Here is a 25132-nt window from a genome sequence, read left to right on the forward strand (position 1 = left end):
TAAAAAGATCACAACAACAAACACCCACCATACAGTCCAAGCAAAATGCTCTGAGAGCGACCTTCATAAGGAGTGCAAAGTCACAGTTTCAGTTTCACTTCCTCTAAAGAGATTTCAAAGTGTTCTGTTTCTTAAGTGATTCTGTTTGCATTTTAAAATACAACTGTATCTCCGAGAGGTAAAACAATAATTTGCTCTAAGAAGTCACTGCTTCCTCAGCCCCTTTGTGAGTAAGCAATGTATGCTTCCCCAGAGGTGACTAAACTCTGATCATTGCCGATGGGCAGGCACTCCCCAAATGTCCAGGGACAACAAAGATACCCAGAGTGTCTTTCATAGCTACCAACGATTAAATAGCAAGTATTGCATTCCTAGGCATTGCTAACTAGTGAAGTATACCAGATGGAAATGTCTTTGAAGCTGTCCCTTTAAAACTCGAGCAAGCTACCAGGCAAACTCCGCCTCCAGGGAGGTTCCTTATTAAATAGGAGCCAACTGGCTGGGTCGGGGCTCAATACCCCAAGCAATACCTGCAACTGAGGATTCTTCCCGGGGAGACCGCAGCCCATCGGCATGGCTCAAGAGTTTGTGAACGGCAAAATCCAGCCTGGGAAGGTGGTTGTGTTCATTAAGCCCACCTGCCCATACTGCAGGAGGGCCCAAGAAATCCTCAGTCAATTGCCCATCAAACAAGGGCTTCTGGAATTTGTCGATATCACAGCCACCAACCACACTAACGAGATTCAAGATTATTTGCAACAGCTCACGGGAGCAAGAACGGTGAGTTTCATTTTAAACGGCTAGGGAAAGGCTCCCGGATTGCCTTTTCTTGTCAGAGCTGTGTCTTTCTTTAGGACAAGGCTGCGGCTCGGTCCTTCAAGGCGTCCAGAGGGCTGTGCGGGGCGGGGGGTGTGGGGGAGGGCGCCTTAGAGAGGATCTCGGTCACTTGAATGAGCGGCGGCACTGCAGCCAAAGGTCCTCTCACAGCCGAAGAGGGAGTACAGCTGATGTCTGCTGTGCGACAGGGTAAGTGGGCCCAGCAGCTTGCCGGGGAGTCCCCGGGGAATTATCTAGAGTCTTTGTTTTAAGCACTGCCAAAATGACAGTTTTCAGCTGGCAGGGCTGGAGGTGGAAGCTGGGATGGAGGGCCGGGTGTGATGTGCTGGTTATTTAACATGAGAGTCATGTTCTTCATTCTCTTCTCTAGGCTTTCTTTTTCTAATTGGCTCATTCTTCCTTATTTAATTCCTCTCACTGGAAAAATCTAATGTACCATTATCTGCCCCTTGTTCTAAATTAATTATGGATGTTTCCAGGCCCCACATTGTAGGGAATCATAGCCTGGAGTTCTTCTGGCCTGGCTCTTATAATGGCTGGCTGTGTGATCCTGGGCAAGTCACCACTCTTGTAGTCCTCAAAGATCCCAGCTGCAAGACCAGATTAGGTGACCTCAAAGTCTCATTTGCTGTGAATAGGCTGTGGGACCCTCTAAAAATTGCTCTTCTCCATCTGAAAGACTTCCCTGTCTTTAGTATCCTTGGCTTTGCGTCCTGGGCTTCAGGAGGGATGCCAACCACATCACCTGTATCAGTTCTGCTGCGAGGTGGGATGAGAAATGTCCCACCAGTTCAGCTAAGTTCCCTTTTGGGATGCACATTCTGCAGCACAGTGTTGGGCCAAGCACATATGCTATTTTAGTTTTAGTTTGACTTACAAGGTTGTTACTGGGTTCTGAGTGTAAAGCATTGGAGGTTGTTTCTCTCCTCTCTAATAAGAAGTCAGCATTTTGGTGCAGAGAGGGCTTAGTGTGTTACCCTACTGCTGTGTGCTGAGGTCCTGGAGTGTACACAATGACGACAGAGGCTATTGCTGCCTACTGGGACCACAGCTGCATAGGATGCCCAGGCCCTGAGAGGTGTAAAGGGCAGTGCAAACACTACTACAGGCCCCACTGTGGCTGCCACCCTGAGGACCTTTCAGCCATTGGTTCCCAAACTTTGCTGCACATTAGGATCACCTAGAGAGCTTGTAAAACAATCCTTATGCCCAAATTATGCCCCTCAATAACTAAATCACAATGTCAGAGGTGGGAGCCAAGTATTAGTTTTTAGTTTTTTGTTTTTTTTTTTTTTTGAGACAGAGTTTCACTCGTCACCCAGGCTGGAGTGCAATGGCGCAATCTTGGCTCACTGCAACCTCTGCCTCCTGGGTTCTCCTCCCTCAGCCTCCCAAGTAGCTGGGATTACAACCGCATGCCACCACGCCCAGCTAATTTTTGTATTTTTAGTAGAGATGGGGTTTCACCATATTGGCCAGGCTGGTCTCGAACTCCTGACCTCAGGTGACACACCCACCTCAGCCTCCCAAAGTGTAAGCGTGAGCCACCACACCTGGCCAACAATTGCTTTTTCATTTCTTTGTAGAACAACAATATTTCTTGTAGTGATCTTTTAAGGTTTTTTTTTTTTTTTTTTTTTTTTTTTTTTTTTTTTTAAGAGACAGAGTCTTACTCTGTCACCCAGGCTGGAGTGCAGGGGTGCAATGATAGCTGACTGCAGCCTCGAACTCCTGGGCTGAAGTGACCCTCCCACCTCAGTCTCCCGTGGCTGGGACTACAGGCATGAGCCATCGTACCCAGCTAATTTTTTAAGGTTTTTGTACAGATGAGGGTCTTGTTATGTTGCCCAGGCTGGTCTTGAACTCCTGGCCTCCAGCTATCCTTCCACCTTGGCCTCCCAAACTGCTGGGATTACAGACATGATCCACCTCAACAAGCCTGTTTTTCTTTTTTAGAAAAATGTTTTTCACAGATTCTTGAATTCTGAATGCATTCCTCCTAGGGGAAGAACAAATCTTTTAAAGCTGCTTGTTTGATCCCCAACAGGTAAGTGTTTGTATTCAAAGGCTCTGAAAGCTCCTGTGGGTTTTTTGCTTGTTTGTTTGTTTTTTTGAGACAGAGTCTTGCTCTGTCCCCCAGGCTGGAGTGCAGTGGCGAGATCTTGGCTCACTGCAAGCTCCGTGTCCGGGTTCACGCCATTCTCCTGCCTCAGCCTCCCGAGTAGCTGGGAATACAGGCACCCTCCACCACGCCTGGCTAATTTTTTGTATGTTTAGTAGAGATGGGGTTTTCACTGTCTTAACCAGGATAGTCTCGATCTCCTGACCTCGTGATCCATCTGCCTCAGCCTCCCAAAGTGCTGGGATTACAGGCGTGAGCCACAGCACCCGGCCTGAACCTGCGGTCTTAATTATTCTGTAAAGTATCTAGTAGGTAATCAGCAGGACATGATTATGGAAAGTTAGTGCCTTCAATCAAGCCATGTACTTAGTGAAACCTGTTTTTGTTTTGCTATAGTCACAGCTCCTAAATTAGTGCCTTCATTTATTTCTCCTGTAATGCACTTTTCTTTACATAGATCTGAGTTTCTGACCTATATCATTTCCCTTCTCTCTGAAGAACTTCTTTGGGCATTTCTTGCAAGGTGATTCCATTGGTAACACATTTCCTCAAGTTTTGTTTATTTTAGAAAGTATTTCTCCTTCACATTTGAATGATGATTTTACTGCATGCAATAAATACTTTTAAGCACCTACTATGTACCAGGCACTTTTATGGACAGTGGGGAAAAAAAATCTGTCTTTTCTGCCATGAAAAAAAAAAAAAACCTTCTGCCTTTGTTGAACCTATATTTTAGTGGGGGAGACAAACAAATACAATAATAAAACAGTATGTTGAGAGGTGGTAAGTGGCACGTGCTATGAAGAAAAGTAGAAAAGGTAGGGAAGCAGCAGCAGGGTCCAGTTTTAAATGGAGCCATTTGGTCTCACTGAGAAGGGAACATTCGAGCAGATATCTATAGAAGCTGAGGGAGATGGGCATACACAATTTACAGGCAGCGTGAATGCAAAGTTCCCAGGGTAGATGTTTGCGTGGCAGGTTTGTGGAACAGTAAGGAGGCCAGTATGGTTGCAGCACTGTGAGCCAGTAGGAGAGTTAGTGGAGGTGAGGTCTGAGACCTAATGGGAGCTTGGAAGAACTGTGACTGGTACTTGGTGTGAGATGAGATGCCCTTGGTGGGTGCTGAGCAGACAAGTCACTTGATCTGACTCCATTTTGAAAGGGCCACTCTGGGCCGGGCGCGGTGGCTCAAGCCTGTAATCCCAGCACTTCGGGAGGCCAAGGCGGGCGGATCACGAGGGCAGGAGATAGAGACCATCCTGGCTAACACAGTGAAACCCCGTCTCTATAAAAATACAAAAAATTAGCTGGGTGTGGTGGCAGGCGCCTGTAGTCCCAGCTACTCAGGAGGTTGAGGCAGGAGAATGGTGTGAACCCAGGAGGCGGAGCTTGCAGTGAGCCGAGATCTCACCACTGCACTCCAGCCTGGGCGACAGAGCGAGACTCTGTCTCAAAAAAAAAAAAAAAAAAAAGAAAGAAAGGGCCACTCTGGCAGCTGTGGGGAAAAGAGACAGTAGGGCAAGAGTGAAGGTTGAAGCTGGGAGACATTGGGAGGCTATAGCAGTTATTCGGGTGACAAATGAAGGTGGCTTGTACCAGGGAGGAAGCTGAGGAAGTGCTGAGAAATCGCTTTTGAGTAGTTGCATTTGTGTAACCCTAGCTAGTGTGCAGGAGACGCTGCCTGGCTGAGGCTGGGGGAACCTACTCCAGGAGAGTAAGAACCACAGGATTACCAAACTCATTTTGGGGTGGCAGTTCTTTCCTCTCCTTGACAGTAGTGGACTCTCAAGTTCCTCTAAGGAGGAGGCTGGGAAGGGACGGGAGGGGAGGGAGCACAGGCTGGTTCCTCTTCTTTGCTCAGCTTTGTCAACAGTACTTGCTTCGGTTTCACTGCCACAGCCCTCCATGCCGTCCTGTACAGCCTGCCATTCATCTCCCATTAGGGGTACCATTCACTGATACGATTTAAGGCAGTTTTGCAGTTGTCCAGACTAGAGGATGGGTATGAGGGTAAAGGAGCCTTTCGCTTCTTTGCCAGACACTGAGCGCAAAACTCCACGCTAGGGGCAGCCTGGTCACATTTCAGGATCGTCTCAGGAGGCTGGGGGGCAGCTCCAGGGCTGTGGGTTTTCAAAGCCTCAGTTATCCTGTGAGAGCACAGGAAATAGCCATGGAAATGTGCAAGATTTGTTTTTAATTTTTAGACTTTATTTTTAATGCCTACCTTCACCCAGATCCCCTTTTTAATAAAAGTGCTGTAAGAACTTACCCACAATCATTAAGCCCCTTTTCTCATCTTTCTCACTTTTTGGACAATTTGCTCCAATTACTGTGCTTTCTGAGGAAAGCCCAAAGCTTTGAAAAATAGTCTCACTGCTTTCTGCCTCCACCTCTCCCTCCCCTCCAGTGCGTTCCTAGTACTCGGGGAAAGGCCTGCTGGCTCTGATGACATGGTCACCTCCATGGGGCTTGTTTCTTCACTGCCAGGCAGCCTTGGTGGAACACCCTTGGCCTGGAAATTCAGCCACGTTGAGGGTGTTTCCTCCTCCCTCGCGATTCTAAAAGCCCTCTGGAATTCTGTAATATGTCTGCTCCTAGCAGCAGGGAGGAAGCATGGAACTAGAGAGAAGCCTATTTAGCAGGTGTCATGACTGTGGCTTGGCATGGGTGACTCACCCACGTCCGGGGTGACTTAACCATCTTATGGTGGACCAGTGATTAAAGGAGACTCAAATACCACTACACCCCCGTGCTTGAGGACAGAGCTTGCCTGTGTTGTTTTGTTTTGTTTGTTTTGCTCTGTCATACAGGTGTAAGTGCAATGGCACCATCACAGCTTACTGCAGCCTCGACCTCCCAGGCCAAAGCGATCCTCCCACTTCAGCTTCCTGAGTAGCTGGGACTATAGGCATGCACCGCCATGCCTGGCTAATTTTTGTATTTTTTGTAGAGACGGGGGTCTCACTATGTTACCTAGGCTGGTCTTGAACTCGGGCTCAAGTGACCCTCCCACCTCAGCCTCACAAAAGTAGTAGGATTACAGTCAAGAGCCACTGTGCCTGGCCCTCACCTGTGTTTTAACAACACAGAGAGATGATTGTATTTAATAAACTGTGGACCTGAAAAATCAGAGACCTAATGCAAATACTTTTCCAGCTGTATTTAGAAATGAATTCCTTCCTTCCTGATTGTTGTGACCCAGTTTACAATCCCTGATGCAGAGAAAGTAGAGTTCAATCTAGGTGGTCTGACTGCAGCCAATTAGAATTCTCCTGAAACATGTTTCTGTAGAGTGAAATTTTAAAATCCCTTTGGCAAGTTGGACAAGCTCATGCATAGCACACTCAACTTGAAAACTCTTCTGGCTTAAAAACATTCTTGGGTTTATAATGTTACCCCTTATAACAGTAAGGAAGTCCTGTCCTATAAGCATATACGTGAGGAGGTTGTAAAGTGATTTTAAAAATTTGGAATCATGGGAAATATTTCATGGTGGGATATGTTCTTTCTAGTCTAGTAATGTAGTAATGTCCTGGGTTGTGTGCTTCTTTAGGTTCCTCGAGTCTTTATCGGTAAAGATTGTATAGGCGGATGCAGTGATCTAGTCTCTATGCAACAGAGTGGGGAACTGCTGACGCGGCTAAAGCAGATTGGAGCTCTGCAGTAACCACAGGTGAGTGGCAGGTGAGGTGCTAGGCCAGGAACATGGGACACCATGGAATTCTTCTGTCATGGTTTGTTATACTGTAGGACAGCATTCTGCCTGGGGAAAGATGATTTGGGGTAAGTTGAGGAATGGTGATATCAATTACTTAATGAATTTCACACTTTACAAAGAGATTGTGTCAATGGGAGAAATTCTTTCACTCCACCTTCATTTAACAAATATTTATTGAGCATGTGCCAGATGCATGAGAATATAATGATGCATAAAATGATAACCTGGAACTTATATTCCAGAGAGGTAGACCGATCAAAAACAAGCAAATCCTTAAATAGAATAGAATAATGTGATAGAATATGTCAGGGGGTGGGGAGAAAATTGAGCTAACATGGTAAGGAAGGGCCTTTCTCAGGAAGGGTGGAGCTGAGACCTGATTGACAAGGAGACTGCTAAGCAGAGATGAAGCAGAAGAGCTTTTCAGGCTGAGGGAATAGCAAGTACAAAGACTCTGAGGTGGCAACAGGTAAGGGATGTTCATGGAACAGAAAAAAACCAGGAATAGAGTAAATGAAGTGCAGTAAGAAGGAAGAATAGAGAGAAAGGTGAGCAGGGGCCAGAGTACCCAGGCCGTGGTAAACAATTTGGATTTATTCAAAATGCGATGTGAAACTGAGGTCATTTTGGCTTTACCTGTGTTCATTTGGCAGATCAACTCTAATTATTAATTGGCTTCCCAAAAGCCAAAACAAAGTTTTCTAAAATCAGTAACCTAAAGGAGATCTTTGGCTCTGTGGAAAACCACAGGGCAATGGACATTTTAGAAAGAAACCATGATGGTTTTGGAGTCTGAGCTCCTCCTTCCCCCAGTTCCCCAGCACAGCTAGCGCTAGCCAGCTCCCAAGCAGGCCAATTCAGAGACCTGTACACAGAGAGACGTACGGGCTGCTTTAGTTGAGGGAGAAATGAATGGTTCTTTAACCAAAATGTTCTTGGAGGGGCATCTATTGCCTGCTAATTAATAACTCATCTCTTCGGCAATGAGTATACATAATTTGTGATAGTTACTCCACATAGCAACAGAAGGGGGAAAAAGATCTGAAAAAATACAACTGATTTCCCTGAAATGAAATAGTCAATGCTAGAAATCTTCTAATCGTAATTCTACAATATCATCACAGCAGGTGCACCCTATGATTGTCTGAGTTCACTTCCTAGCCTTACCACTGGTACTAAAAGCACTCAAATCCAATTAATGGTGGTACCAAATGTTTCCTATTCTGGGACATGTTTAGCAATTTAGGCTTAGATTAAGAATGGGAGAAGATGGGAAATGTCATTTCTCAAACTGCTTCTATTTTGGTGTGGGCATTAGAGTCCCCCATATTCAGAAAGTCTCCTTTCTTGCATTTGGCCTTTTCCTTCAGCGTTCTATGCTGTCATTATTTTACTGGCAGCTGCATCTCAGGGCCATCTGCAACAGAGTGTGTTGAAATGGCAGGTGTAAGTGTTCTGGTAATGAGAGAAAGGAAGGATTTTGCCTTACACTGGCAGAGCAGGCCCCCCCATGCTGACATCTGTCCTCAAGAGCTGGATGGAATTGCAAATGATGACAGCACTTCCTGGTGGATGAATTTGGGGGCACAAACAGCTTTTTTCCTCTTTTGGCTCTGTATTTAAAAGTGAATCAACTTGCTCTTAACCACAGGGCCAAGAAGGTTGACGGGCCATCTTGGTTTTCTTCTGGATGCGCTCTTTGGTTTTCAGAAGACTGTGACAAGTTCTGGCCCAGGATTCCCTCACTGACCCTCAACTGTTCTCTTTGGCACACGTTTCTTACTGTTCTCCACGTGTCAGCATGTCTCTACCTCTAAGCCAGTGTTTTTCAACTATGTTTATCCAGACTCCTTCTCCACAATGATGAATCCATAGTTGGTTATCTGCTACTGTCCATTAGCTGAAATCATTTTGCTGCTTGACTTTATGGAGTTTGTATTATGATATCAGTGGGTATTTTGAATGTGTTCTTTCAAACTACATGTATCTCTCCACTCAACCCCACCCCATCCCATCCCACCTTGAAAATCACTGCTCCGAACCAGTGTTCTCCACCTTGTCCTCCATAGATCTCATAGGAAATGTTCAACAATTCTGTGAAAGGTCACAGGACCCAATTGGAGAAATCATATGAAAAGCATAGTTGGTCTTGGCGTCACATGGATCAAAGGCACAAGTGCAGAGGCTGTGGTCATGCGGAACACTCTGTTATTTAAGATGGCTGTCCAGATAATCCTGAACACTGTGTATTTGTTTGATTTAGACTACCAGCAACGATTAAAGCACGAAATGTGAAACATCTGAGAAAACTTACAGCCCCCTACACCAAGAGTGTATCTATGAAAGAGCCCCCACACTTTGAAAACTTAAGAATCCCTTATGAAGTTTGCCTGTTCTAGAATTGTAAGATTGTTAATTTCCTTCTTCAGTCTCTAGTGACAACACTTAACTTCTTTTCTAATAAAAAAATACCTGTAGATGATTCAGTGATTTTTGTCCAATTCGTTTCCATGTTCTCAAGACATTAAGGAATGTTAGGCGAAATATACTAACTTAAAACTGTGTTTATGTTTGGCCATGCCAATATAAATAAAGACATGTGCTGCTGTCACTCATTGGGTACAAATGGTTGATATAATTTTGAAATTTCATATTGAAATAAATGCCAGCTCCAGCTTACTGAATAATGCTTAGGGTTTAATAACAGTCTTTTTTCATTTCATATTCCTTTTTGCCATTTCCCACTTAAGGCCCGGGTACTTCTCGCTTCTTTCTTTTGTGGGCCCTAACCACTCCCTTCAACCAGGATCACTACGGATGATTGTTCAGGTTACACACTGCACAATATGAATGCCGCCCCTCCCCTCCCCCGCCAGAGGTTACAGTGCCTGATCCGCTCTGGACCACTTCCCTGCACTTTCACACTTCTTTGTCCATGCTCATTGTGTTTCTTTCTCCTGAGATGCCTTTTCTTCTCCTTTGTTTTCCTTTGAAACTCCTCCTTGTTCAATGCCTGATTTAGACTGTTCCCCTTTCTTTTCTGTCTCCTCTCGTGGCCTTTTGACTGAAAATCATCGTTTCCTCTTCTGGAATTCAAAAACACTGCATATAGATACCGTACGGCTGTTATCAGGCTACGCTGTAGTTAATCATCTGTATTGGTTTCTTGCCAAATTCAGAAGTACCCGAAGGCGACTGGGCACAGTGGCTCATGCCTGTAATCCCAGCACTTTGGGAGGCCCAGGCAGGTGGATCACGAGGTTGGGAGTTCGAGACCAGCCTAGCCAATATGGTGAAACCCCCATCTCTACTAAAAATACAAAAATTACCCGGGTGTGGTGGCACATGCCTGTAGTCACAGCCACTCGGGAGGCTGAGGCAGAAGAATTGCTAGAACCTGGGAGGCGGAGGTTGCAGTGAGCTGAGATCATGCCATTGCACTCCAGCCTGGGTAACAGAGCGAGACTCTGTCTCAAAAAAAAAAAAAAAAAAAAAAAAAAAAAAGAAGTACCCAAAGGCAAGAACCTAGACTTAACTATGGAAACCCAGTTCCCAACATAGAAGAGCTATTTTATCAAAGCAATGTATGCATATGGTTTAAAAAGCCAATAGTACTAAAAGTCTTTTCTGCTCTAACTGCCTCAAACCCAGGTCCTGATAAAGTACCTTACAGGGCCGTGTGCCCCTCCCCAAGGGTATTCCCTCTCTCCATCCCTCCATAGAGGTAACCACTAGTTCATTTTTGTTGTAATCATTCTGATACTTTATAGTTTTACTCCTTATAATATCTCTAAGCAATACATTTTACTTTTGAAAAAGAGTAACACCGACCTAGCTATGGAAGAAAAAGGTGATATCACAATTAGACAAACAATCCCAAGAACAGGTAAACTGAACACTGACTGAGTTATAGACTGGCTTCAGCATCCCTTGCAAGTTTTCCAGAGCCTCTTCTGGGGAAGCAGAAGTGGTGCTGAGTGAGTCCCTGGAAACACAGCACGCCACGATCAGGGAGGCTATTGTGTGAACCAAGCGTGGAGTGTCCCCCAGAAATGTGATAATGGCAGAGGGCTGCTCTGCATTTTCTGCTTCTAAGCTCAGTATGTCCCTGCCCCCAGCTTTCAGGAGGAGCTCAAAGCACATCCACACCTCTTCAGCTGGCCAGCTGTGTAGCAGGGAGAACAGAAATGTCATCACCACCAGGCAAGCTAAGTACAGACAAAGATCTGCTTCAGGCCCATTTCAGCTTTCTGTCCTCAAGTTGAAAACTGTACAACTACAGAGAACCCTCAACATGGAAAATTACACTGCTCCAATCTGGACTGCTGCCCTCTGTCCTGAGGCAGACAGGGTTCTCTATCTGGGATCTCCCTTCACTGTCATTCTGGGGATTCCCTTTTTCTCTCCTATGTTGGATCTCCTCTTTCCTTTGACCCACGTGTATGAGTCAGAATACATGCTAGGCTGCTATAACGAAGATATAATGCCTGATAGAAGTTTCTTTATCAAAAAAGTCCAGAGGCAGGCAGGTGGCATTTGCTCCAAGGGGTCATGACTGACCCAGGGGTCGTATGTACCACTTCTGCTCACATCCCATTGGCCAGAACTTAGTGTGATAGCCCCACCAGCTGCAGGGCAGGCTAGACAGAGGGGCCCCTGCCTGGGAAGCCTCTTGCCCAACTAAAACTCACTAAAACTTTACAAAAAGAAGGAGATCTATACAAGAAGAAGGGGAGAATGGCTATGGAAAGAAAATTAGCAAACTGCATCTTTCTCTTTTTTATTGTTTTTCCTCTGAGCCCCAATTTTCTTTCTCTTTTACATCTGAAAGCCTTCCTCAAATGTCTGGAGATGTGACTATCTGTAAAGAATGAGGCACTAAAAAACTGATTGGAAGACTTGTGTACATAGGTTAGGCTTGCCAACTGATAGCTTCACCATAGATGGAGTCTTTGTTCAAATCTCACCCTCTCAGCAAGGGCTCCCCCATCCCCCTATCTAACACTCTCCCTTCCACTTTCACTTAGCATTCCCTATCCCTCTTTATCAATTTATTTTTTTCTATAGCATTTATCTTTTTTTTTTTTTTTTTTTTTTGAGATGTGGTCTTACTCTGTCATCCAGGCTGGAGTGCAGTGGCACGATCTTAGCTCACTGCAACCTCTGCCTCCTGGGCTCAAGCAATCCTCCGACGCTCAAGTGATTCTCCCACCTCAGCCTCCTGAGTAGATGGGATCACAGACACATGCCTCCATGGAAGCTCACCTAATTTTTTGTATTTTTGGTAGAGACAGGGTTTCATCTTATTGCCCAGGCTGATCTCGAACTCCTGAGCTCAAGTGATCCACCTGCCTTGGCCTCCCAAAGTGCTGAGATTACAGGTGTGAGGCCCCACACCCAGTCTATCTTTTAATATTTGGTATGATTTATTTAGTTTACTGTCTCTTCCCTACTAGAATATAAGTGCCTTGAAGTCAGGGATTGGTGTCTATTTACTGCTGTATCTGCAGCATCAAGACTGTTTGGCAGATAGTAGGCTCTTTCTTGAGTGAACAGATTAAAGAATAAATGAACAGGTGTGGATCTGGCTGTCTCATTGGGAGCTCCCCCAATTATTGGTTCCTGGACACCTTTTCTTTTGAGTCATTCAGCGTCTCCAGCTTCACAGCTGGGGGTTGCGCCTCATCGTCAGGGTTCTGGCTGCCAAGCAGGGAAAAGGGACTTGGCAGCTCCCTGGCCGGTGTGTGGACACCTCATGTAACCTCCCGTTTTCTGCCCTGCTCCTTGCTGAGTAGTTCTGTGTGATAAGCAAGGATAGAAAGAATGATCTTTCAAAGAGTATGGAGAGACTGGCACTAGGGGCTGGCAAACAAAACAAAACAAAAACCAAAAATTACCAACCAAAAAATTCACAGCCAAAGCTCTACTCTTTCTGTTTACTGAAGAAAGTAAGTGATCCAATCTCCTGCGAATGTTGTTGATTTTAATAACCACCTTCTCTGCTTCCTCCAGCCTGGCTCTTTGGGCTGGACTCCAGACAGCCATTTCTTCCAATTCAAGGCTGTCCAAAGATGCCCCTTAAGGATGGAGAAAGAACTGGTAAATTCTTAAACCGATGGTAAATTCTTAAACTGGTGATAAATGGATCTATGTGGCCCAGATCACACTATTTATATCCCCCGTGAGTATTGTTAGATCGTTATCTTGACATTTGGTTGCCAGAGAAAGCCATGCTCCCTAATTGACTATACCATAATATTGTAAAGAACTGGGCTCCTGAGATATTTTACTTAGAATTCCTTTCTTATATTAATAGGGGTCTTTTTTTTTTTTTTTTTTTTTTTGAGACGAGTCACTCTGTCGCCCAGGCTGGAGTGCAGTGGCGTGATCTTGGCTCACTACAACCTCCGCCTCCTGGGTTCAAGTGATTATCCTGCCTCAGCCTCCTGAGTAGCTGGAATTACAGATGCACACCACCACACCTGGTTATTTTGTATTTTTAGTAAAGACAGGATTTCACCATGTTGGCCAGGCTGGTCTCAAACTCCTGACCTCAAGAGATCCACCCACTCGGCCTCCCAAAGTGCTGGGATTATGGGCGTGAGCCACCACACCCGGCCTTAATAGGGGTCTTCTTCTTAAATACAACGAATGTTTGAAGGGGCAGAATTTAATCTTGCTCATTAGGGGAAGAGAATTCTGGTCTGGTCCCTTTAAGCACAAGTGATGTTTAAAATGGGTCTATATTTATGCACAAGTTTATACTTCCTGTCCCCAGGCGACTTTCCTGGTGAGCTGTGCGGAGCTGAAAGTGGGAGAGAGAGGGGTAACTAGGAGAGTCAATGACGGCACAGAACGTGAGAGCACAGAGGCAACCCGAGGCTCTGGGGTTTTTTTACCGGCTCTTCCTGCGCGCTCAACTCCTCCCTCCTAGTTGACTGGGCTCAAGCCTCTGGGGACCTGCAGCTGCGCTTTCTCAGAAGCAAGCAGAGATGCCTCCTTCCTATTCTCTTGTATGCCTTGTAAAACTTAAGACACTTCATATGTAAAATTACAGCTGTTTATGGGGTGGAGATTTTGCACTTCCTCCCATTATTAAGTCATCCTTGAGAACTGAGTGTGGATGATCTTTAACACAGTCTGCCCAGGGTTCTAGCCAGATGTGTTAAATGGGGACCAAAGGACCCACTCTGGGAATGGAGGACCAGCAACTCCTGGGAAGACAGAATTAAAGAGCACAGCTGGAACCTGTGGCCATGGGGGCTGTCCCCTGACATCTAGAATGCAACCCTTGTGTAGAGCTGACTCTGGGTGCCTTTATCCAGCCCCCTGCATAGAAGATCTCCTTTAGCCTCACCAAAGCAGTCACTGTACAATTAAAAAATGCAGGGGGCGGCAGGGACGGCTGCCCCCAGAAAGGGAACAGTGTGGGCATCTCCAGACAGGTAAACCACAGGAAAACCAAGGAGCCCTAGGTCTCCTCCCCATCCAGGAAGCCTTTAGCTGGCAGCACAAGGGAGGGGCGGCCACACCTTAGGTTATTTTTGAGTCAGTTTCCCCACCCCTGTGTGAAGGTGTGGTCCAATGGCAGATAGACTGTCCTTAATCTAACCAGAGGACTCCTCCTCCTCCAAGTGAGAAAAGGAGCAAAGGATGCAAAGTGCTCCTTCAACACTCCCTGAGCTGGAAGGAGAAGAAAAATCCCTCCTCCTTTATAGGAATTTGATAAGTGAGGGATAAGTGATCCCCACTAAGGAGCATGAGCTCTGCCTGCCTCGGCCTTCCAAAGTGTTGGAATTACAGGCATGAGCCACCATGCCTGGCCCTTTTCCAATATTTCAATAAAGGTGAACAGCTGATTTACCCAGTTAGAAGTTTTTCCTGGTTTATTTTCTGTATGGCGGAAGCAGCAAGGAATACAATATAAACTCAGTTCAAGGATAACTGCCATGTACATATAATTATCTATTCAAAATATTTAATTTACTTTAAAAAAAAAAATCCCAGCATTCATAGTAGCTTTTGACCAATTCTGCTTTCTCAGTTGATGGCAAAACTCACCAGTATATATGGAGAGGCTGTGGTCTGCCCCATCTTTTACTATAGCAAAAAAAAAAGGGGGGGTCTACAAGCTTGGAAATGTTGAAAATTACTGCTCTGAACCAAAGAGGTGGTTGACACTGGTAGTTTGGAAATTTCCTACTTACAGAGAATCTAGCAAATTGCTGCCATGTGAGGGTAGTACCAAATAATGGTCTACTCTTACCAAGGTCAGGGTATAAGGAATCTTCGGCAGTGTCTCCCAGGCATTCAAAGAGGCTGTATACAGCACTTTGGGAGGCCAAGGCAGGTGTATCGCTTGAGGTCGCTTTACGTCAGGAATTCAAGACCAGCCTGGCTAACATGGTGAAGACCCATCTCTACTAAAAATACAAAAATTAGCTGGCATGGTGGCACATGCCTGTAATCCCAGCTACTTGAGCTCAGAGTCTCCAGAGCAGCTGTCTCAGAACACTGGTTCCATGGCACATCAGCAAATGTTACATGAAAAAATGGGTTCCATGAGTTTGGAAATGCTGGGCTATACAGTGCTGGCCTGCAGGACTTGTGCCCATTTTGAGAGTCTATGCCTTTTATCTGATAAACTTTAAAAACAGATACTCTTAGCCTCATTAAACCCCACAAGCATATAAAATATTTACCTCTTTCCCTTTGCTGAGATATAGGAAAGGGCAACAGAGGATGGATGGAAAACAGCCTCCCTGAGAGGCACCTCCAGCTTAGAGGGATGATGAGAGGATGAGTCATGTGGAGTAATACAGCAGGTGAGCTCAGTCAGGGCTCCTAATCCAGTCTTACCCTTGAGACACTCCGGAAGTACTGTGGAATTAGTATCTGCAACATGTTAGATGTTTCAGCTGGGCACGGTGGCTCATGCCTGTAATCCCAGCACTTTGGGAGGCCGAGACGGGTGGATCACTTGAGGTCAGGAGTTCTAGACTATGCTGATCGACATGGTGAGACCCTGTCTCTACTAAAAATACAAAAATTAGGCCAAACGCGGTGGCTCACGCCTGTAATCCCAGCACTTTGGGAGGCCGATGTGGGTGGACCACCTAAGGTCAGGAGTTCGAAACCAGCCTGGCCAATATGGGGAAACCCCATCTCTACTAAAAATACAAAAATTAGCTGGGTGTGGTCGTGGGCACCTGTAATCCCAGCTATTCAGGAGGCAGAGGCAGGGGAATCACTTGAACCCAGGAGGTGTAGGTTGCAGTGAGCCGAGATCGCGTCATTGCACTCCAGCCTGGGTAACAGAGTGAGACTCCATCTCAAAAAAAAAAAAAAAAAAAAAAAAAAAAAAGCCGGGCATGGTGGTGTGCACCTGTACTCCCAGCTCCTCGGGAGGCTGAGGCAGGAGAATCGCTTGAACCTGGGAGGTGGAGGTTGCAGTGAGCGAAAGCAGAGATTGTGCCACTGTACTCCAGCCTGGCTGGCAGAGTAAGACTTCATTTCAGACAAAAAAAAAAAAGGAAGAAAGAAAGAAGTAGATGTTTCATTTGTCCAGGACATTAGCGGCAGAGCAAGGGGGTAGCACTGGCAAGACCCCAAGCTTGGTAAATTTACTTAGCAGACATTCACACAGGCTTGTGAAGACAGATGGGCTGGAAGCTTGACCTTGGGACTTGCCAGAGCCTTTAATATGTTACATGCATTGTGAATTTCCAAAGTAGTAACTAAGTACCCATTATATTTCAAAGTTTTTACCTGCCCTTTTTTCAAGAAGCACCTCTCTCAGAATTCATTTTATGGGTCACAAGCACTGGAAATGCTAATATTTTGCCCTTTCACTTCTCTTCCCTTTGCTGCTCTCACTTGCTTTTCCACAGTTAACACCATTTCATGCAAGGAATGCTCTTATGGTCTGAATGCTTCTGCCCCTCCTAAATTCATATGTTGAAATCCTAACCCCTAAGGTGATGGTATTAGGAAGTGGGACCTTGTGGGAGGTGATTAGGTCATAATGGTGGAGCCCTCATGAATGGGATTAGTGCCCTTTTAAAGAGGACTCAGAGGGCTAGCTTGTCCTTTCCACCATGTGAGGACACAGTGAGAAGGCACCATCTACAAGCCAGGAAATGTGTTCTCTTCAGACACTGAAGCAGCCAGGAGCTTGGTCTTGGACTTCCCAGCCTTCAGGACTATGAGAAATATATTTCTGTTGTATATAAGCTACCCAGTCTATGGTATTTTGTTATAGCAGCTCTGACAGCCTGAGACAGATGCTGAATGGGTGCATCATGTCAATGTTTGGCATTTCTTCTATGTCAGCATTCTGTAACTTATTTACACTTTCAGCTGATAATCTGGCATAATTCCCAAGTTTCTTAATAATGACACAGAGTCCATCAAAGTCTTCATCTCCTGGTTCAATTCAAGCATCATTATAGACCAAAGTCTGTGCCAAGAGCTGTTAGAGCTGATTTATCAATACAGTCCTAAGCATCAACAAGTGTATAAAAGGCATCGTTAAGACTGAACTCTCCTGGAAAACCATAAATTCTAGGACTCTGTTAACTGCAGCAAGCAGTTAGCAAAAGCAAACACAAAAAGGTGCACTTGCTCTTCATGGATTGTAGAATTCTATGGTCACAAGGCTGTATTGTGGGTGTCACGGTGGGTAATTAAATTCAGAAGAAGATGACAAGAAGGTGTGAGAAGCATTTGCCCAGAAACAAAATTTTTCCATTTTTATCCAGTTTTGCTGGCCTTGCTTTGAACATGTCACTGGTCTACAGTGGTTACAGAACCAGTCAGAACACATTTTTCTAGCTACCTATACTTTTCTTCCTCCCTTCCTTCTCTCCTGCCCTCCCTTCTTCCTCCTTTCTTTTCTCTCTTCTCTCTTTCTTCCTTTTTCTACAACTTTATTGAAGTATATTTTCTTTAATGAGAAAATGTTTAAGTTGCTCAGCTCCTAACAGGAACTGGCCCCAGAATCTAAAATTCCTGCTCCTTTCACGGATTAGAAGCCACGTGGACTGAATTCAAATCCTGGTTAGGCGATTTCCCAACTGTGTGACTATAGGTTAGCAAATCTCTCCAGTTTGGCTTATTATAAGAATTAAGGATAATGAACATTAAATTAACTAATTAAATTAAAATGAAAGGTGATTCACAGAGAAACCTCACTGTCTGGCTTCCCCGCGGCTGAATGAGCCCTGCAAGCAGCTCTCCATTCTCCCCAAACACTTCCTACCAAGCATGCTGTTTTTTCCTATTATCCGTTTTGGGTTAAGTCAAATATTAACCACAAGGTTGGTGTGTTAACAAGTCACAACATTTGAAGAATCCTAATCAGGTCAGACTTTGGAATAGTTTCCTCAGAGGTGGGTGGGAAGGAAAGTGGGGAGGGAGGATGACCTTAATAACTCCTTGACCTTGGAGTCAGCCTTGCAAGTCAACTAAAAGAATGTGTCTCCCAGCAACATGCCCAGCCTCCCTCACATTGCCCAAAGACAGCAATGCAACAGCATCCTCAAAGGAGGACATTGACGTCCGTGTTTGCTGGATTATTGTACATTTTTCTTAGAATGCTTATGGAGGCTGTTTGCTAGTCGGTGAAGTATGCGAGCTTTGGAGTCAGGTCACAGTTCTTCCCAGCTCTGCGACTTATTAACCACATGGCCTTAGGCGGTGACTCACTGTGCTCAATTTAGAATAGAGATACTGACAGCCCCTGGCCACTGGATTGCTGGGACAATAAAATGACAGAGATAATGAGAGTGGTTATACTTGCAGAGTGCTAACTCTGTGCAAGGCACTGGTTTCAGCACTTAATGTGTATGACCTCATTTACTCCTCCCAGTGACACTATGGGGTTAGTAGTCCATTAGCTGCATGTTACAATAAGCAGCTAAAGTCCAGAGAGAGGTCACTTTACCTGTCTGAGGTCACGCAGTAAGGGTTGGAGCTGGGATGTGAATTTGCCTGCGCAGTCTGGCTTCATCACATGCTCAGCCACCCCACCAGACCGCTTTCCTGTGCCATATCAGCTCTTCTGAAGGAAATCATGTACGCAGAATGTCTGGCCCTCAGTAAGAGCACAATAAATGGTGATATTGAAATAACTAATACTTCCATTTCCTCAGGCCTCACCAGCTTATGGAATTCATGCAAACACCTCTTGCCTGCTCCAAAACCAGGCCCCATTGTCTCCTGAAGTTATTCTTGGGGTGCCTCCCATTGACCTCCTGTCCTTCCACACTTGCCCCTCCCTGAGGTCCTGCCTGTGAAGTCCCTTGAGGTGGCGTCTCACCCTTCCACTGATGTTGGTGTCCCCTATGCCTCTCCCCTGAGCCCTCTGGCCAAGTTCCCTGGGCCCCAAGCACAAATGGGTATCTGGACCGAAACAGTCAATACCATCCACTTGGAGACCAGTGACATTGTGTTCCCTGCTGTGTTCTGTTACATTCAACAGACATTTCCTAAGCAACTATTATATTTTGGAGAAAGTGTTAGAAGACACACAAAAAGTAAGAGCTAATGGTAGCCCATCTTCCTTGGATGTCTGAGCAAATGACATTTGTGAACAACAAATAAAGAAAAAAGTAAGTTACAAGCAACAAATATGTTTACAAGGACACCTTCTAGCAGCGTAGGGCCACTCAATGCCTACTAAGGTGCTATACAAAATCAGTCTTTCTTATCACATTCATTAAAAGTCATGAGGGTCAGGCTGGGAGCTGTGGCTCATACCTGTAATCCTAGCATTTTGGGAGGCCAAGGCAGGTGGATCATTTGAGGCCAGGAGTTCGAGACCAGTCTGGCCAACATGGTGAAACCCTGTCTCTACTAAAAATACAAAAATTAGCAGAGTGTGATGGCGAGTGCCTGTAACCCCAGCTACTTGGGAGGTTGAGGCAAAAGAATCACTTGAACCCGGGAGGCAGAGGCTGAAGTGAATGGAGATCACCTGGGCAATGGAATGAGACTCCGTCTCAAAACAAAAAAAAATTGTGAGGGTTGTAAAAGAGAAGGTTTTGTTGTTATTGTTGTTGTTGTTGGTGGTGATGTACAGCTTAGAAAAATGCCCAGGCATACTTAATAGCACCTGTTAGCTTTTGTGCATAATCTTTATATCTGAGTTCTTGCTAAGGAATTTTCTTAACTTTTGCTTTCTGTCTAGTCAAAGAAAGCATTTTAACCTCACCTGGGCACTGCAGCATTGCAAGCAGGGTTCTAGCAGGTGGCCTCTCAGGGATTTTGGTATGTAGTTACTTTAAACTAGAACGGCTTTATTGCCTCAGAGGCCATCCATTCCTCAGAGGAAGTCACTAAATTTAGAAAACCAACCCTAGTCCTCTTCCAACCAATGGGACAGAAGTCCCCAGAACAATGGTGTGTTCAGTGACTCAGGCTGGACAATGGGGAGAGAATTAGACAAGAGATTTTGAGGAAAATGAAAATTGCCTACATAAATTTTAATTTTATGGAAACTGAAACTGAGGATGTTGCATTTTTCCTCAGCCTTAAATTTATGAAAAGTAAAGGCAAAAGCAAGATGCTTCCACTTGGGAGGAGGAAGGAAAAAGCACCCTCCCGTTCCAAGCCAGCCTGCCTGAGGATAGCGGTTACTCAGTAACTCTCTTTAGAACTTGCTTAGCCAAATTTGGTGTTGCAAGGCTCTTAGGCTTAAAAAGATTATTTATTTATGATTGTGCTCCAATATTTCTTCTCATTCTTACAAGGCGGCTGAATATTTTTTAAAAATCAGAAATTAACAAAAAGGTAGACAACTCAGGTAAAAAAATATATATTCTGAGACAGTAGAAAATTCTATCATTGTAAACAAAAAATATTGAGGGACTCAAATTTTATGTTTAAAATGCTTTAAAAATTCATATAAGACTGTTGCTAAGTTTTTTCAGAATTTAATTTTACATTAACTCTGATACGGCTCTGATGGCTGGAGGAACACCAGGGTTCTTGGCCTCGAGCCAATAGGAGTAATGATATGAACACACGTGGAGTGATTTTAAGGATCAAAAGTTTAATAGGCAAGAAACAAGGAAGGAAGAAGAAAGTACCTCCCCAGGACAGAGACAGAGGGAGGGGGATTCGAACAAAGAGAAAACCCTGTGTGCACCAAAAAGTGGCTGCTTATATTCGGATGCTGGAGGAGGTGGTGTCTGGTTTGCATAGGGCCCAGGGGATTGGTTTGACCAGGTGTGTCATTCACCTAGCCGGCAAAAAGCCTGGCCCTCCCACCTTAGCCCTTTGGTATGCAAATACGGGTCACCATGATGTTCTGAACCCATGGTGTTATCTGGAGGTGGCCATGACATTTGGTACACCTGGTGACAAGGAAAAGATGGTGGGAATCACCATATTGAGTGAACCCAGTTTTTATGGGCCTGTATTGGCATATCAAAGCTTGCTGGCCTGGCCGTTCAAGCCACCCTTTCTGTTAGGAAAGAGATGGTTCAGGGATTCTTATTACAGGAAAAATTCCACCAAAAACCTTACTATCTGCCTACAAATTATTTCTTAATAACTTCTGTATCAACTCCATACGAATTCACAGTCCTGGGTCTTTGATTGGTCCAAAGGGTCCAGGACACAGTGCTCAGTATAAGCCCAGAGAAACCCTAAGCAGGAGAGATTATAAGGTCAACAAAATGTGAAAGGAGGGCACAGGTCTGAATGTGTGATCCTGAGAAGGTCTAGATCAGCTCCCAGCTCCCACCCACCCTCCCACAAAGAGAGATCATTTTTGGGAGGCAGTAGCCGCTAGGCTACCCTATGCCTCAGGGAAAAGTCTGGTCTTTCGGTCAAATGTTTGTGAAACATAATTAGAAAAATGGGGGTTGAGTGATGGAACTGGAAAAACTATCAAGGAGAAAGGAGGAGCCTGGTCCTAGAGGTCAAAGGTCACACTGGTGGTGGAAGGGCAAGGGAAGCTCCTGTGGGCTGGGGCAGAGTGGAGGAGAAGGAATGGCCCTCAAGGAGCTGGTGCTGCTCCAGACCTGAAAACTGGAATTAATTGTCTTATGGGTTCTCAAAGCATGATCTGTGGACCAGTGACATATAAGCATCACCTGGGAACTTCTTATAAATGCAAATTCTCAGGTCCCACCCCAGATGGACAAAATCAGAACTCTGCGACTGAGGCCCAGCATTGTTTCTGGGTTTTTAAATTGTATTTTAATTTAATTTTTATTTATTTTTTGAGACAGGGTTTCGCTCTTACCCAGGCTGGAGTGCAATGGAACGATCTCAGCTCACTGCAACCTCCGCCTCCTGGGTTTAAGTGATTCTTCTGCCTCAGCCTCTCGAGTAGCTGGGATTACAGGCATGCGCCACCACACGTGGCTAATTTTGCATTTTTTGTAGAGATGGGGTTTCTTCATGTTGGTCAGACTGGTCTTGAACTCCTGACCTCAAGTGATCTGCCAGCCTCGACTTCCCAAAGTGCTGGGATTACAGGCTTGAGCCAGCTGTGCCCAGCCTTAATTTTATTTTTTAGGAGACAAGCTATCGCTGTGTTCCTCAGGCTGTACTCCAACTCCTAGGCTCAAGCAATCCTTCACCTCAGCCTACAAAGTAACTGGGCCTACAGGCACATTCCACCACACCCAGCCCGTTTTAATTAGCCCTTCAGGGGATTCTGATGACTGCCACAGTTTGACAACAACTTGTTTAACAAAATGCTGTGTTTCAGGTATTAAGACCTCACAAAACAATTCATTAAACCAGCTGTTTACTGGACTGACTGAGCTGCTGTAACAAATTATTCCAAACACAGTGGCTTAAAACAATATGGGGGGGCCAGGCGCAGTGGCTCAAGCCTGTAATCCCAGCACTTCGGGAGGCCAAGACGGGCGGATCACGAGGTCAGGAGATCGAGACCATCCTGGCTAACACGGTGAAACCCCGTCTCTACTAAAAAATACAAAAAAAAAAAAAACAAAAAAACCAACTACCCGGGCGAGGTGGCGGGCACCTGTAGTCCCAGCTACTCGGGAGGCTGAGGCAGGAGAATGGCGTAAACCCGGGAGGCGGAGCTTGCAGTGAGCTGAGATCCGGCCACTGCACTCCTATCCCGGTGACAGGGTGAGACTCCGTCTCAAAAAAAAAAAAAAAAAAAAAAAAAAAAAAAAAGGACTTATTCTCTTTATAGCTTTGGAGGTCAGAAGTCCAAAATCAGAATGACTGAAGTCCAGGTCTCAGCAAGGTTGGTTCCTTCTGGGGGCACTGAGGAAAGACTCCATCCCCTTGGCATTTCCAGCTTCTAGAACCCATCTTTATTCCTTGGCTCAGGGCCCCTGAGGGCAAAGGGCAGCCACTTCAAATCTCTTGCCATCAACACTGCCTTCTCCTCTAATGCTCATTCTACTGCCACCCTCCTATAAAGGCCCTCATGATTACAATGAACCCTCTCGGAACAATCTCTGTATCTCAAGATCCTTAACTTAATCAAATCAGCAAAATCCCTTTTGCCATGAAAGGCAACCTATTCACAGGTTCTGGGGATTAGGAATATGGACATTTTGGAGGAGGCTATAGTTTCCTACAGGGAGGAAGAGGAGAAATATGCACTTTCGTTTGCTTGTATTCACATAAATAAACAGTTTTCATGCACAAGACACTAATAAATCTGAGTACCTGTGAAGGATGCAGGGCACGAGGGGAAGGAATGGGAGCTAGCACTTTCTTCTCAAAGTTGACTTTTTATATTATTTTGAGCTTTGAGCCAGGCAAATATATTACCTTTTACACAACGTTAACCATCAAAAAATAAAGAGAATGAGACCCCATTTAGTAATTTCTGAGTGTTGAACCATTCAGTTTGAATATGACATATCAGAGATCAAACCACTGGGACCTTTGGAGTCCTAGAGGTTACAAGTATTGAAAGCAAAAGCATTTTAGTGGTGATGTAGGCAGTAGGGGAAGAAACAGAATCTTGCTTGGGCATGAACAAAACAGGATAGGCACTAAGTCAAAGATGAGGGACTGGGCTTGACCTTCAAGGCAAGTTAATGTTTTGGATTTTGTTCATATGTTTTTAAGTTAAAAAGTTCTTCAGATCTTCCAAGTGCCCAACAAAGGAAGAGGGGTTGAGATCCCCATTCCTTTCTCCTTAATTAAAAAATAATAATATATCCTGTCCATTAAATGAAACTGCCTTTGCAAAAATTATAGTAGTCAGGGAAGTTTAACATAACTGATTCCATCTTGCTTCTAACAGGCTAAAGTGCTTTTGCTCATTCTTGTGTGGAAATCATAACAGTCCTTTCCCTCCTTGAACTGATCTCCTTGTTCAAAAATTGAAACTGTATTTGTAAATACCAACACGAGGTCACAAGGTTAGAATTATGATAGGGGCCTGAACTTTGCTAAAGAATAGGCATGGGTGAACAATAAACATCCATTGTTTGCTTAACTTGCTTTTCTGTAAGTTGCTTACTGCCCCCGAGTTATACAACCGAAGGCTGCAAAATTTGTAATTTCCCCAACTACTCCTACGGATAATATCACTATTTTGAAACCTAGAGAACTGGTTTTTCAGGTATTTTTCAGATTTAGCATTTTGGTAAACCAAGAGATACCACCTGGTCCTGAGACTCCCTCCTCAGAACTGACTCAGATGCATGAAGGCAGTTTAGACACACACCCCTGTAATTCCATCCCCAGCCAATCAATTATTTCAGTTCCCCAGCTCCCTACCCACCAAAGTACCCTTGAAAACCCTAGTAGCTGAATTGTTAGGGAGGTGGATTAAGAAAAGTCTCCCATTCTCCTCACCTGGCTGGCCCTGCAAGTGTTGTTTCTTTGCTACAACACTTGCTGCTCTCAATGCATTGGTTTTTTGGGAGGCAGCAGGCAGGAAGAACTCGTCAAGCTGTGACATAAATTGCATGCTATTTTCTTAAATAATTATAAATAAGAGAGCTCTTTGCTCTGAACATGTGAGAGAATGCCAGACACTTTTATGCTAATGCTGATCATTAGTTTACTGTTGAACATTAAGCTATAACAGTAGAGGACAACTGAGATTTTGAGACACAGCCTGCCTCAGGACCTGGAAAATTAAGTACATGCAGTTGAAGGAACATCTGCATACAGTCAAACACTGTGTATAGCACCAAGAGCATTTCCAACTTTGTTATGCCCAACAAAAACTCTTCTGTCTCCCCATCTCATCTTACTGCCCAAACTCCAGTGAAGACTCCCAGGCAAAGACGTCTCCAAGGACTATTTTGTTCATGTTCTGCATCTCCTCAGTGGTCCATCACTTATCACTTTTCCATTCTATGTTCATCAACTCCCCATACACTTGGCCTCGCTGATCACCCTGGTCCTACATGCTGGCTGATACTGGCTACTCCTGACATTGAGCGAACAGTTTCAAGTGTTAGCATGCTTTTCATTTTCATTTGCAAGCTTCC

The 25132-nt window shown here is 44.9% G+C and overlaps 1 protein-coding gene across 4 annotated transcripts; it reads left to right on the forward strand.

Annotated features, from left to right (window-relative positions):
- The first annotated feature begins 235 nt into the window (after positions 1-235).
- On the forward strand, positions 236-13473 carry GLRX (glutaredoxin). Of its 4 annotated transcripts, none has more exons than XM_050795425.1 (3): positions 236-780; positions 6513-6632; positions 13456-13473. In XM_050795425.1, exons 1-2 carry the CDS (start codon positions 574-576, stop codon positions 6624-6626), a joined length of 321 nt encoding a protein of 106 aa, XP_050651382.1. In that variant the 5' UTR covers positions 236-573; the 3' UTR covers positions 6627-6632; positions 13456-13473. The 4 variants fall into 4 exon arrangements, with proteins under 4 accessions (XP_050651382.1, XP_050651381.1, XP_050651378.1 ...); XM_050795424.1 differs by lacking the exon at positions 13456-13473 and adding an exon at positions 8180-10560 and having other exon boundaries at positions 6513-6636; XM_050795421.1 differs by lacking the exon at positions 13456-13473 and adding an exon at positions 8175-10560.
- The last annotated feature ends 11659 nt before the right edge of the window (positions 13474-25132 follow it).

Source organism: Macaca thibetana, chromosome 6 (genome assembly GCF_024542745.1).
Source record: "Macaca thibetana thibetana isolate TM-01 chromosome 6, ASM2454274v1, whole genome shotgun sequence".
Classification (NCBI taxonomy): Eukaryota; Metazoa; Chordata; class Mammalia; order Primates; family Cercopithecidae; genus Macaca; species Macaca thibetana.

Bases quoted from the DNA above. Each gene is read 5' to 3' on its own strand.
- GLRX (XM_050795425.1), top strand. From the start codon at position 574: ATGGCTCAAGAGTTTGTGAACGGCAAAATCCAGCCTGGGAAGGTGGTT. The intron at 781-6,512 runs GTGAGTTTCATT...GTGCTTCTTTAG, and splicing joins AGCTCACGGGAGCAAGAACG to GTTCCTCGAGTCTTTATCGG.